Here is a 14,089-nt window from a genome sequence, read left to right on the forward strand (position 1 = left end):
ATTCAAGATGGCGGCTAGTTTGTGTTGAACATCAGGTGCTCGTTTCCTCACAGAAAGTTTTGAGAGAAACCAAACCAAGGAAACTGCCCAAGTAGGAAGGCATCTGATTTGTTTTGGAGGTTTATATATCCGCAATGTCGGACGGAAATCTTGGCCGTGGCTCGAAGAACCGGGCTACGAGCGCCGAGGCCAAGAAAACTCGACTAGCTGCTCTGGGACCCGGTGAAAATATTAAAGAAAAGCAGGTATTGTCTACATATATGATAAATAAATTAATACATATACATTCTGGGCTCAAAATATTTTTCAAATAAAAGGCAGGTTTCAGTGATCTAAAACGTTTTGGTTTGGAAACTGTAATCGTTAACCTACGATATACACAATGTTTATATATTGTAATATAATGTGTAACTAAAGGTATGTGCTATTTTATATATAATATATGCAGCCCCGACCATCCTCTCTCAACCCAAAGCATGTCTTTCTGTGTACAAAGGCCGCTTTTCAGTTATTCCACAGATATATACATTATGGTGGATGATACGATAACAGATATGTTATTTTATAATTTATTCCTCTCGATTATATATTAATGTTATGACAGGTTTAGACTCATGATAACATATCACATGCTGTCAATCCAGAAACAGTCATTTATTCTTTGTAAGAAACTATCCATGTATTCTAAAAATATATCTGCCTTACATCTGGTAATGAAATGAACTAGTTGAAGTTAGAAAACAACTGTGGCCTACTATACATTGCACAAAGATGAATGTAAAATTCTATTTAATGTCTTTTTCACATCAGTTAATTGCTATTTCCTGAAGACTAATGATCTCTACTTGGCATGATCTATACATTAATTTAATTACTTATTATGACCCTAAAGTATCTTAAAAAGTTGTTGTCCTTAAGGTATCTTTTGAGAAGTAATACATTGGTTTGAACTCAGGGACAAGTAACCTTCTTAAACAGTTACATTCAATATTGAACTGACTGGAGTACCAACATGTGGTCTTTACAGTGTAACCATCATATAACCTTGCACCTTAGGACAGACCAATATTATTTCATGTTTTACGGGTTGTTAAACCTAAAGGACGGAGGAAAAAAGAATTGAATAAAATCACCAGTAAAGTAGTACTCACGGTCTTCTAAATATGAAACATATTTTACTTTATGATGTGTAGTTGAGGCAAAATACAGTCCAAACAACAAGATTTCTTTCATATGTTACATGTTTGGCCAATAACAACGTTATAATTTTATTTTTATTCAATGGGGAAAAATAATTTTTATTTTTTTCTTATTCTTGAAAAAATAGGACCAGCAGATCCATAAAACAGGAAATAAATTGGTCTGGCCTTAAATGTTTATACAAACCTTGATTATATTTTATGTTATATTTGTGCTTGTTTACTGCAATATATAAATATATAATCTGTTCTACATGAGTCATCAGGCTTAGATTCCTTCACAAGGCAACGTATTTACTATTGAGATAGGCATGTCCAAGCTTGTAATTTGTAATTATTTTCAGTAGTTATGAGTTATGAGTATTAGTATAAAGACAAGCGTTGACTTAACCATGTTAACTTGTTAAAGGATATTTAATCCAGGCTTTGGACAAGTATTTGTGTTTTTATATAGAGAAAGAACCATGTTGAAAGCAAAATTCCTATCCAGAATAAAGGAACATAACTCTGCAGACCTTAGCAATAAGTGCTTGCTGTTGAATGTGAGAGAGAACATAAAATCTCATACAAAGTCAATCAGCTTGTCAGTCGGTCCATATTTCTGGTGTATTCCTCTACACAAATCCATGTCTTTGAGCAGCGACCACCTCAGATAAACTAGATGGCTGCAATGATTCTGTTCCAATATTTTAATATCTATTTAAATTTATTCCACACACTTGACTTTTGAAATTGTTGCTTTATTAATATTTACATAGGGACATGAAAGTGAAAAGTGCTCCTCTGTATTTATACATCATTTTGTATTTGTTCGGAAAGGTTACATAATTTACACTCCTGATTTCCTGGTCAAATCTTTGAATAAATTTCAGTGTGATATGTTTAGTTTATTAAACTATGAGAGTTAAGTGAAACTGCTTTGTTTACTTTAATGAAGAATCGAATTGAAAATAATTGATTTGAGGGTCTAATATAAAAAAATGAATCAAATCCAGTTGTTGTGCTAGCTTGTGCCTGTAAATACAGGAATTGTTTAGATTGACCAACTCAAGTGTTGTTATTGGTTTGTGAGATCTAAAAATTTCCCACATTCATCACGTTCATCATTGTTTGACTTTGAACAGATTCATATCAAATAAACGATATTCATTGGAGCCTCATGATGTAGACAATATAACTGTATAAATGTATGAACCCAGAGCAGTCATGATGAGTTGTTACACCATCACAGGTTTTTCAGGAACTGTAAGCAACTTAATCCACAATTGCTTGGTCTGAGCACAGGCAAACTGTAGCGCAAATGGGATTGCGCAGCGTAGAGAAAAAGACAAATCTTCATACATGTATATGCGAGCAAAGGTTGGCAATGCACTTCCCACGCTTCGGTTCATAAAATATATTTCATGTCAAAATAAAATATCGCCACCATCAAAGGTACGCTCACATTTCCTCACTAAGTTGTGCTCTCAGATTTCCAGCCCCATAATTAATAATTACTCACATGAAGCATGTTTTATTCAACATTTTAATCGCAACTGGTGGTAAATCAGACTGTCCTTCATCTCCATTACCCCTGCCAGCTTCCGGTTCAATGCAGTGAAGAAACAGGTTATTATTCTGCATGGAATACATAAAGCGTTACCTCCCCTGCTTCATACGCCCATTACGCCAGAAGTGTTTTTATTGTAGAATAAATGTTACAAAAGATATAACAATAACGCCGACACTGAAGACAAATACAATCCAACAGAATCATGATAAAATTAGGCAATATGGTATGTCTTTATAATTTCTGCTTATTCTTGTTCCTTCACGCCGTTGAGCCGGAAGCTGGCAGGGGTAATGGAGGGAAGAATGAACTGAATGCCACGAGTGGCACTTAAAATGTTGAATAAAACATATTTCATGTGAGTAATCATTAAATATGGAGTTGCAAATCAGAGAGCACAACCTAGTGAGGAAATGGGAGTGTGCCTTTGATGGTGGCGATATGTTATTTTGACATGAAAAGTATTTGTTGAACCGAAGTGAGGGAAGTGAGTTGCCAACCTTTGCTCGCTTCACTCGCATATATGAAGACTAGTCATATTCTCTATGCTGCGCAACCCCATTTGCGCTACAGTTTGCCTGTGGTCTGAGGACTTCAGTAAGGAGGCCTAACTATCATTATATTATCAAAATAAAGAAGGTATTGTAAGGCCAAGCTTTTCTGATTTCAGCTCTGACAATATAGTATTGAAGGAATATGAAAGGCTAAGAAAATGATTGGTGTAAACAATGAAATACATGTAGTTTGTATAACGTACCCATCAACTTTGTTCAGTTGGGACACTGTAATTGGGCATGGCAGGAACCTGTGGTTGTAGGTTTGAATCCCAGTTAACCCTCATTGAGTTCTGGGTTTGCTTGCACCATTCCTATCTTAAAGGATTACACAAAGTCAGTAAATGTCTTCAACCTCTATCACTGTAGGCTTTCATCATTTTTTAAATTTGAATACAGTTCAGATAGGAGTTAAAACCCAAATCACTCTGACTGATTGACTGACTGACTCACTGACTGACTCACTGACTGACTGACTGACTGACTGACTGACTGACTGACTGACTGACTGACTGACTGACTGACTGACTGACTGACTGACTCACTCACTCACTGACTCACTCACTCACTCACTCACTCACTCACTCACTCAGAGAAGCTGATACTGTTGTCATAGTGACAATATGGAGTTCATAGCCTCAGATAAAGATACAGTTCATATGCTCGGATTTCATATTTAATTGAATCTGGAAACATTTTCAATTGTCTTGTGTAGCCTATCTCCAAATGCAAGTATAAGTAAATGTTAAACCTTACATACTGCATGTGGAAGAGAGAAAACCATTAGAAACTTTGTCAAATTGCTGCTACGACTATAATTAAAAAATTAGACTTTCAAAACCTCATGTTTTTTTGTTGGTTATCACTTCAGAACTAGAAATATGTATCAGTATGTGCATGTTTTCCCATGTGATTCCTTGTTCTGTTAGCAATTATTTCTCCGCCAATGAATGAGGCTTGATTAACGTCAATCACATGTCAGGTTATTACCACATGAAGCCCAGAGTATTGACACTAAGCTGTTTAGTAGTGTTTATTAGCCGGTAATAAACGTGGTAATATCACACCTTATTTATCATATTTCACAGAGCATTGCCCATGATTGTTCCAGAGCCCTCAAGGGTGATTATATCTATGTAGTGGTGATAATCCTACAGGCAGCCGGCTGGGGATTGTACAATCCACCTACTGTTATTGACTGTACTTGGGTTTAGTCCCACTTTCTTATCCCAGTCAAGAAAATAATTTTTATTTCTCTCCTCAAGGAGAACGTAGTGTTTACTAGTCAGAAATGTAATGTTTATGTATACATTTATGTGCTATATTTCTTACAATCATATTTGTAATCAGTGGAGATTTTCACACTGTATTTGGATTGTTTTGGTTTTCACTTGTTTGTTGAAACTTCATTCTCCATTTCAGTTAATAATATCTTTTGAATTATCTTTTTTTTTTTTATTTTGTTTGATAAAAACATTGTTTCAAATCATTTCATAATTTCATATTTTTAAACAGTAATAATCACAACTTATTAAGATAATTTTATTTTGTTTAACCTGTTGTCTAGAATGTATCATCTGTTCCCAGTTACCTGACAGTAACGACAAGCCTCTTGGCCTACCTGTCTTCAGATGTAGTGTCACAAGACAGATCCAGACATGTTGCCTGTAGTGTTTATTGTTGTGTACAGCAGGCTGGGTGGGCAGGGAAAGTCCAGTACATGCTTCAGACCAGCTGACTAACTCACTCTGCCTGGGGGTGTGGATGTCATGTGGTGTGGTTGTACAGGCTTAGACTTGACTGGCTGGAGGCGGGCAACATTCCTATAGGCTATACTTGAAATGAAATAGGAAATCAATATACAGGACTTGATGACTGTCACAGAATGGTCGTAAAAGGAGTAACACAAAGAAACTAGGATAATTTAGACTTGTATATTCATGGCTGAGTCACTATTTGCATTTAGATATAGTTATGATCGTATGTTAACACTGTGAATATGTTAAGATCTAAATCTGTATAATGTGTCCCTCTTTATCATTAGAAGACACTCGTGTAATGGATGGTTTACAAGTTTACAAGTTGATACAACATGCAAACTATGCTGAGAAATTAAATAATACTTCAGGAAACTTCTGATTAACATGAACCAGATGAATAATATTTCATCAATATCTGTTTATTTTTACGAAAATGTCCTGATACACTGGAACACTATAAGCGATAATTCATTTTTCAGCAGTACATTATCAGTAGCTTTTATTTTATATTTCAGTAGAATATAAGCAATATTTGGTGATATATTGGTACATTAGAAGTAATATTTGATCATAAACTGGGAAATTCTAGCTATAACTTATATTTTATAATACATCAGTACATTATATGCAGTATTTCCTTCAGTACTGGTCCAGTATAACATATGTCATATTTGGGATTACTCTTAGTCAAGTACAAATACTGTTTTCAGTCCCATCCAGGATCAGAGTCAGGCACCTAATCGCCAGCTGACTGCTTACATGATAAGCAATATTACCTTTAGTATCTACAAGTGTGAGTTGTTTTGAGTTACAAAACAAACTGTTGGACTAAATAACTCTTATATTTGGTAACTGATTCTCTGTATTTCGCATAATCATGAATTACAATAGACCTTTAGATTTTCTTATTGCCCTGCTGTGTACAGTTTTGTTCTTAATTGTTTTATTGCTTTTGATTAGAAATGTGTCAACATACCCAACAAGATCAAACCTTCCACAGCTCATACATCAGTCAATGTCAGATAAGGTTTTATAAGTATACAGTAATTTATGTCAGGTAAATCTTTTGAATTATCATTTTCAGTTTCATGTACTTCAATTTAAACCAGTATAAATCTTGGTGTATATAAAATTTAACAAATCTGAAAAAAAAGTGATCAGTTTTTAGATATGACTCACAGCATGAAATATAAATAGAAATTGTTAGGAATGAAAGTTGATTTCATGATTTGATTAATTACATTTTAAAGAGTTATGTCCCTTCCCATGTCAAATTTCTTTTTACATTTTTTTGTGTTGCTGATTTATGTCATGATATGAGACAGGAAAGAAAAGGCAACATTAATTTTATTCAATTCGATGAAAAGACTTTGCATAGGACTGGTTTTGACTGTTAGGTTGTCTGAAATAGAATGTGAATAGAATTTGATTTATGGATTTGAACTTCCTGTATTCCTTCAATATAAATTTTTTGTATGTGTGGGAACAGCGTCACATGATCAGCTGTTTGTGTCAGTGAGGGTAGATAACTCATGTTGTTACTGGTTATCACACTTTAGGGATCAAGGCCTGGTCTGCTTGATAGACTTTCATAAATACACATGTAGGCCACATATGAGAATATTCCTGTTATTTATTGCAGCCCAACCCCAAAATTCAACCTGACCTGAAGATTTTGTATACTTTTTCACTGAAGAGAAAATGCAACTTTGATTCTCAAAATGAATTGATTTTCTATTTGAGATAGTGTGTACATTTCCACATAAATCACGTTTTTTGACATCAAATAAAATGTGTTAAAATAAAATCCACCCACCGAAACCATATTTTCTTTAAAAAGTAATGACAAACACATTTGTCATATCACATTATCCTCCTGTTCTAGATCTGTTTCTACCATCATGTCAGTGGGAGACATTTCAGAATGGAATTCATACTCACTTAACTCACAGTTATCTTTAGGTAGACAAATCTCTGTGTGTAACATTTTAAACACTTTGTTAAAAAATCTGACCAAAAGAAAAATCTGAAAATCTGATTTAATGTTGCATGACCAGCTGCATTCACAAGAATTGAATATCTTCTCCTTCATAAGAAAATCAGAAGTACAGTCTGATCAAGTCACTCTGAGAGATTGATATCCAGATAAGTAAACAGTTTGTACCCAGATGTATTGTTTGCTTAGGATAGGAATAAAACATATTTACCTTCCAATGCATGTGTATTTGTATGCTTCAGGCATCTCAGTGTGAGCATTTGGGTTGTGGAAGGATTAGACCTTTTGTTCACAGGTGGCCGTCTGCTCTCGTTTACAATGCACGAACATTTTGATTATGTCTCCTCGTTGGTACCTGGGGTTGTGTACATTGTTTGCACTTGAAGTCATTGAGGTGAAACTTCAAATTTGTCTCCTCACTTCACATTTATGACTGTAATTTCCACCCAGGTGTCATCGGATTGTAAGGGTTATATTGTTCAATATGGGTCTAAATCATCGTTTACTGACGTGACAGTGATATACCACTGCTTCCACAATAAGGGTAGTTTCACCTGCTTTCATGTAGATGTCAGCTACACTTGTACAGATGTGAAACTCAAGATAAGAGAACTCACAGAGTCATATACAGTTTTATGTCCATGTTACTGGGGTGACGACAAACAGAATGATTCTGGTATTCTCAGCGGAGCCAGTGGACCTATTTATCACTCCCCTTTTACATTTCCTCCAATGCATGTAGTGAAGTCGAGGATATACGGATAGTTAATCACTAGAAGATGTTAATATCAGACCAGCTTATCACTGTTTGGAAACAACCGTTCCATTTCTTCAGAATGGTGGATTAGTGTGCACTGAGAGGGATTCCTGAGTACATGTAAGCAAGTCTCTGTGGTGGCTGTCATGGAATGATATGGGGTGCTTTTGATATTGAATGAAAACATACCACGTTGACATAGAGTCAACAGATAAAACCCAGGTGTGATTTCATGATTTGACAACTTCTGTTTTAAATCTTGATTCAAACATTTTATTGTCACCCTTTTGGACTGGCTCCAGGTGAAAATACCTGTGTTGTTGTGTTGACCAAAAGGAGGAAAGATTTTCTCGTGGAACTGTGAAATATTGATAAATTCGAATATGGATGGAGGAAAGAAGAAAAACCTAACAAAACAGTCCAGTTTTATGTTTGTGGACAAGACTGCCTTTCTGGTGGGTAAAACTTTGATGTATCTCCTCATGTCTAGCACTCATAATATGGCAGAAATATTGCCAATATGACTTAAACTCTTACCTCACCCTCATTTGTCTATCATCCTGTAATATGTGCAAGATGGAGGATGCATTGAACTAAATGTACCTGTTTTCCTGTGAACATTTGAACTGACTCTTTTGGTTTTGCTTTACATTTGTTAAATTTTGTAATGTTGAAGTAAAAATTAAAAGGTTTAAATTTTTGTTTTGGAAAATAAGGTAAAGGAATGTTATTACTGGCCTGTTTAATAATTGTGTTATAATATTGCATAATGCTGCGTGTATGGCATCAAAGTGGTTTACGGTTATGACATCACAATGCTAATACCTCTGTCACAGTAGTATCAGCTTGAATCTTGGAAAGGTGAGTCATCACACTCGAATTCTTAGGAATGAAGTACTTTGCTCGATATTGTTTTGATAATGGGTGAGTAATAAATAAAATTCTAAACTATGTCCCGTATCATACCATATTTAGGAAACTCGTGAATGGTATTGGCATGTAACTAGCTTCTGCTTGTGAGATACCAAACCATTTGCGTTTCATAAATTATGGTATTACATGGGACATTGTTTAGTATTCTCTATTCATCACACTGTTTCTCCTTTTGACCTTATACATGTTTTTGAGTGGTGTTGTACTTTGGGGGATATGGTCCTCATTTTATGTACTTGGTTCTGTGCTCTCACTAATTTTGTTAATTAGTGATGAGGTACAGAGCCCTTTGAAGGTGTTATTTTACAACAAATTTCACAACAAATGTTTTCTTTCATTATCAATGACAAAATGACATTCTGTAATACTATAAATCAAACAAAAAAGAGAACAAAATTCCTGACTATGCAATCTAATTTTTAGAATGCAATACAGGTACCGGAAATGCAATATGTTGCAAAACAATTCATGTACCAATACACAGTCCTAGTCTTAAACAATTTTGATGTAAAGATATGAAGAATCATGCCACACATGAGACTAATGGCAGGAATGTTGACTTTCTTTGAGATTTTCAATGTAGGTCAGATTTTTGATAATGGGAATTTAAGTAAGAAGTCACTAAATATTGTAATGTGGAAAACCAAGATGTATCATACACCGAGAAAAGGAAAGTCCTTCTTTCAAGACACTTATTGTTCCAACAAAAATACACTCTAGATACAGTATAAAGACAGCAAATTGAAGGAAAAACATAGACAACATTTTTATGCAAATTGTGCATGCAGTTTGACATGTTTAAGTGCTATTTCTCTCAGTGCTAAACATTTTATTGTCATTTATTTAAACAGGAAATTCAAGAAAGATAAAATCACAGAATGATTTTTACTTATTATCACACACAAAAACGTTGATATGAAATCAGTGACATTATTCAACACAGTAATCCTTCACAAGCCCTGTCAAACATTACCAGCCTAAAGTGGTGTGGACTGGTCTTTGTTCTAGTATATGTAAACATGAATGTAGATAAATCACTGATTGCTTGGCCAAATACCAGAACACAAGCAATATATAACATGGTTCAAGACATGAACGTTTTAGTATTTATTTTTATGTACCTGATTTGATGGTCAGTTATAGCAATTGTGTCATCATTGTGCACCTATTGGTGCATTACTGACACAAGTATTGGTTAATGACAGGTTATAATTGGTTTGGGCCAGTCATATTTGACTTTCTAAGCACTACCATGACTGCTAAGTCTGAGCTATTATGGTAAAACAGAGATATCTTATAGTAGTTATTATAGATGTATTGAGGTATCAAAACTTTAAGTGAGGTAACTTCTCAAGGAGAAACAGGCAGTGGTTAATTCCTGCCGATTCTGTGGCATTTTATTGTGTCCATGCAGACATAAACATCATGCATTGTGAAAGTTCAGTTGGGAAAAACACTCTCGCTATTTCTTATACAAAACCATTATCATAGGTCCCTTAAGCGTACTAAGGCCAGACCAATTTTATTTCTTGTTTATGGCTCCGCAGCTCCTACTTTTTAAAGAATAAGAAAAAATATAATAATTTTCACTGCTCAGAAAATACAGTCCATATGTTTTTATAGGGCAAAAATTGTTTTTGGCCCCATATACACTTTATAAATTGTCAGAAGTAAAATACTCATAGGAATATTACACTGACTGGTGATTACATCAAATATTTCTTTTTCCTCCTGCATTTAGGATTTCTGATTACAAAAATCTGTAAAACAAGAAATAAACTTGGTCTGGCCTTAATACCATTTTTAAATATAGAGATACCAGATGAATATGACTGTAGTGGTACTTACGTTAATGTACAATGTTCTTACCAATAATCCCTATAATCCTGAGCCATGTTGGGTTGTAACTGCAAAGACTAGACTAACATATACGTGCACAACTCTGAGAATCCTTGACCAAGCAGCTGTAGGTACAAATTGTTCTTTAAAATGTTCTTCAAGACAAGCAAGATATGAGGATGATCCAGGATGTCCTTTGGAATAGCAAGCTTCAGGAAGAATACTTTGTGTGGGTTTAGAAAAACTCAATTCAATATCACTCAAACATGCACTGTCATCAACAGATTTGGTTGGACCAATATTCTTGTGGATCTTCAAGAATGCCATCATTATGGTCATAAATGGAAAGTGAATGTAAATATGGCTGGTTATAATATACATATTACCTCTCTCTGAGAGGTTCCACTTATGTCTTGCCATTGTCTCCACATTCACAACAACATTTGTTGCAAACACCATTGGCGCCAGAACCCTTCTCTTCCCAGATTTTCTCAAAGCACCATACTTTCATGTAGAATGCTTAATATCAATGGCAATAATCCATGGTGTTGTTGTGGACCTAAAGATCACCCTTTAACTGCCATTTCTTTGTCAAGAGAATCATGCCTGTCTATATAATTTGACCAAAATTCCTTCCAGTTGTTTGCATTCTTGAACCGTAGGCAAAACACAGGTAATCCCCTAGTCAACCACTTAAATGGTCAAATCAATAATGGTGTGTGAAAACTCTTTGTGGGGGGTAATCACACACTACATCTGTGTTCCACTGCCATAACCCTTCATGGCTGTATTCACAGATCCGGCTTTGTCACTGCCACGTATTCATCACACAAGTCACGGAGTCCATGTCTTGTTCAAGGTCCATGTTGAGAGTCATAGTTCGACTGTTATCCATTGAGTTGATCTCCTACCACTGTTTTACAGTGTTCTACAGTGTGTTTCTGAAGTATGAACTATGTACTACAGGATCTCCTTTTGTCATTTTCTCTGTTTAATCTATGGTATATGCTGTGATATCTGTGGTATATGCTAACATTGACTAATGTTATGGTTAAGAATTTGCTGTGACAAAAGGTGTGAGAAATCCCTCGTGAACCAGCATAACAGAACAAAGACAAGTCTAAAACATTCAAATTTTGTATTATTTAGCATCGAGAGCCAGTTATACAAAGTCACAAATCAATTTCACAATACTGATTTAAAATACAATACAAGTGAGACAAAATCTAAGGCAATGGGTCACAAAATATATAGTAAACTCTCCTTAGTCCTAAAGTCTTAGTGCGAGAGACAAACAGTTAATGCAGAATGTAACACAGCAAGCAGTCTGACGGCAGCTATGAAGATTCAGGCGTTGAAGGATTTGTTGGCAATGATGTATATACTCCAGCAATGTGTCGTCCATGTCTCACAACATGGCAACTAGCCTTTATGTATATATTCAGTCATTTCCCGAAAGTTCAGGCACATACGACCATCGCCAGCACTGTAGAATGCTCTAGCAGTCTGCCAGAAGTAACAAATAGAAAACCAAGGGCAGATAATTTCTGGAGAGCCAGCTGCCAAAATCTTAAAACTGCTGACCATCTATTATACGAAATGTGACTCATCATAATTATTATTCAAAACACTAAACGTTCAACGGTGACTCAATAATAATTATAACTTAATAACAAAATATACAGAAAATACACACTCGCAGCACTAACAATATTCAGATATTATGGGTATGCAATGAGCATACTGGTGTTAAATGGTTCATATTCCCTATGCACATGTTATTACTAGCAACTGTAATAAGGTCTTGCAAAGATATATTGGTTCAGATGGTCATGTTGTTGACCAGTAGGATCTTGTATCTTGTCTACTTTGGCTGTATCAATGGCCATGGGGTTGCCTGGTGGTTAGAACATTGGAATATTGCTAAAAGTGCGTAAAACCATACTCACACATTGTAGTTTCGTAGAATGTAGATCAAACTGTGTTTGTTCATCAGTGGAAATGGGGATTTGGTTTAATTTTCATAGGGCCATTGTTATTTATTCTATTTTTTTCTTTTTAGATTGTAGATTTTTACAGTCAAATATAATAAACAGAAGTGCAACATATCACCCATACTTGGAAGGCCAAGGGAATTAATTCAACAGTATTTGTATCAAGGACAAGGCAGATAACTCTAAATATACTTTGCATGGTATCAGTTGAAGATTTATTTGACAAAAATTTAAATGTCAGACCAAGCATCCTATTACAGTTGTTATTTTTTTTAAACAAAGTATTCAAGAAATAACATGTACATGTACATTTTCATAAAAATGGTGTTTATGGTAGATTCCCACAAAATATTTGATCCAATGAACACATGAATAATGACAGTAAGCGATACATCTTTAGAACCATGGTTAATAATAAATATTCAATGCCGAGGAGTTTTTTTCAAACCAGCATTTAATGTTGACTGTTCCTTTTTATCAGCAGTTTTCTGCCAAACACTTTGCTTGTCTTCTCATAAAATGGTGACTTAAGATTGGGGATCGGTTGGTACATAAGTATACATGTCGTCAATTTTGCTTATTTAGCTGACTTATATGTCAAACAATAATGATGGGGACATGTTATTATATAACATATGGAAACAGATTCCATCAATCCGTGCGTCCATACATCTGTCCATCCTCCCATCTGTGGGTCCAGTACTTTGTCTGAAGCATGTCTCCTGAACTGTTGTAAACAACCAAATTTTCGCGGCTGTTTAATTTTCGGAAAACTTTGCGTCAGACTTCATGATGCGAGAATAAAAACATGCGATAATATAGATATATCTAACACTCTATTCAGGTAAGTGAACAACACAAAAACAATACAGGTGTCATTGCTCAATCACGTGTCACTGCTGGGCTCACCGGGATTTACACGGCTCAATAATGTTCTGTTTTCATTGCTCTTAAACCTAATTAAAAAGGATTAATTCTGAAATCTCGCTCTCTCTCTTTTATTCAGGAGTATCTAGGCCATCGGCCCATAATACATAGCATTGTATGAGTTATTTTGCAAACAAACGTCCTTTAGGCAGTTCATTTGCATGGAACACATACATTGCAAGATTTCTTAATCCCATTGGGTTGTCTACAGACATCAATGCATTGAATTTAAACAGAGTCGGAGGGTTATAATAATATTGAGGAACATAAAGAGTGCGTAGATGATTATAAGCTGGACAAATTAAGAGAAAGTGGTATTCATTTTCAATATGGTTACCTGAGCACATATTACAATATCTGAGATATCTAGGTATATTATGATATCTACCATTTTCAATGGCTAACTGGTGAGAACTGCAACGAAAGCAAGCAACAGCAAAACAGAATTTCTTCACCTGTATACACTGTAAATAAAGTTCTTGTCTAAATACTTGTTTATATAGTGAATATGAATAACTGTTAGAACTTGATGACAGAGATTCATACCAACCCTGGATGTACATATTTTGCGCCCTCATCAA

The 14,089-nt window shown here is 35.0% G+C and overlaps 1 protein-coding gene across 2 annotated transcripts in view; it reads left to right on the forward strand.

The window, feature by feature from the left end:
* The window catches only part of LOC137257885 (dynein axonemal heavy chain 5-like), a 91,796-nt gene continuing 77,707 nt past the window's right edge, over positions 1 to 14,089 (forward strand). The window contains exon 1 of one of the 2 annotated variants that reach the window (XM_067795376.1): positions 1 to 245. In XM_067795376.1, coding sequence (XP_067651477.1) covers positions 135 to 245 — 111 coding nt within the window. In that variant the 5' untranslated portion in view covers positions 1 to 134. Of the gene's footprint in view, positions 246 to 8,197; positions 8,271 to 14,089 lie in introns of those variants that run through there. The other variant, XM_067795377.1, reaches the window with a different exon arrangement.

The sequence above is a fragment of the Haliotis asinina genome, chromosome 12 (assembly GCF_037392515.1).
Source record: "Haliotis asinina isolate JCU_RB_2024 chromosome 12, JCU_Hal_asi_v2, whole genome shotgun sequence".
Classification (NCBI taxonomy): domain Eukaryota; kingdom Metazoa; phylum Mollusca; class Gastropoda; order Lepetellida; family Haliotidae; genus Haliotis; species Haliotis asinina.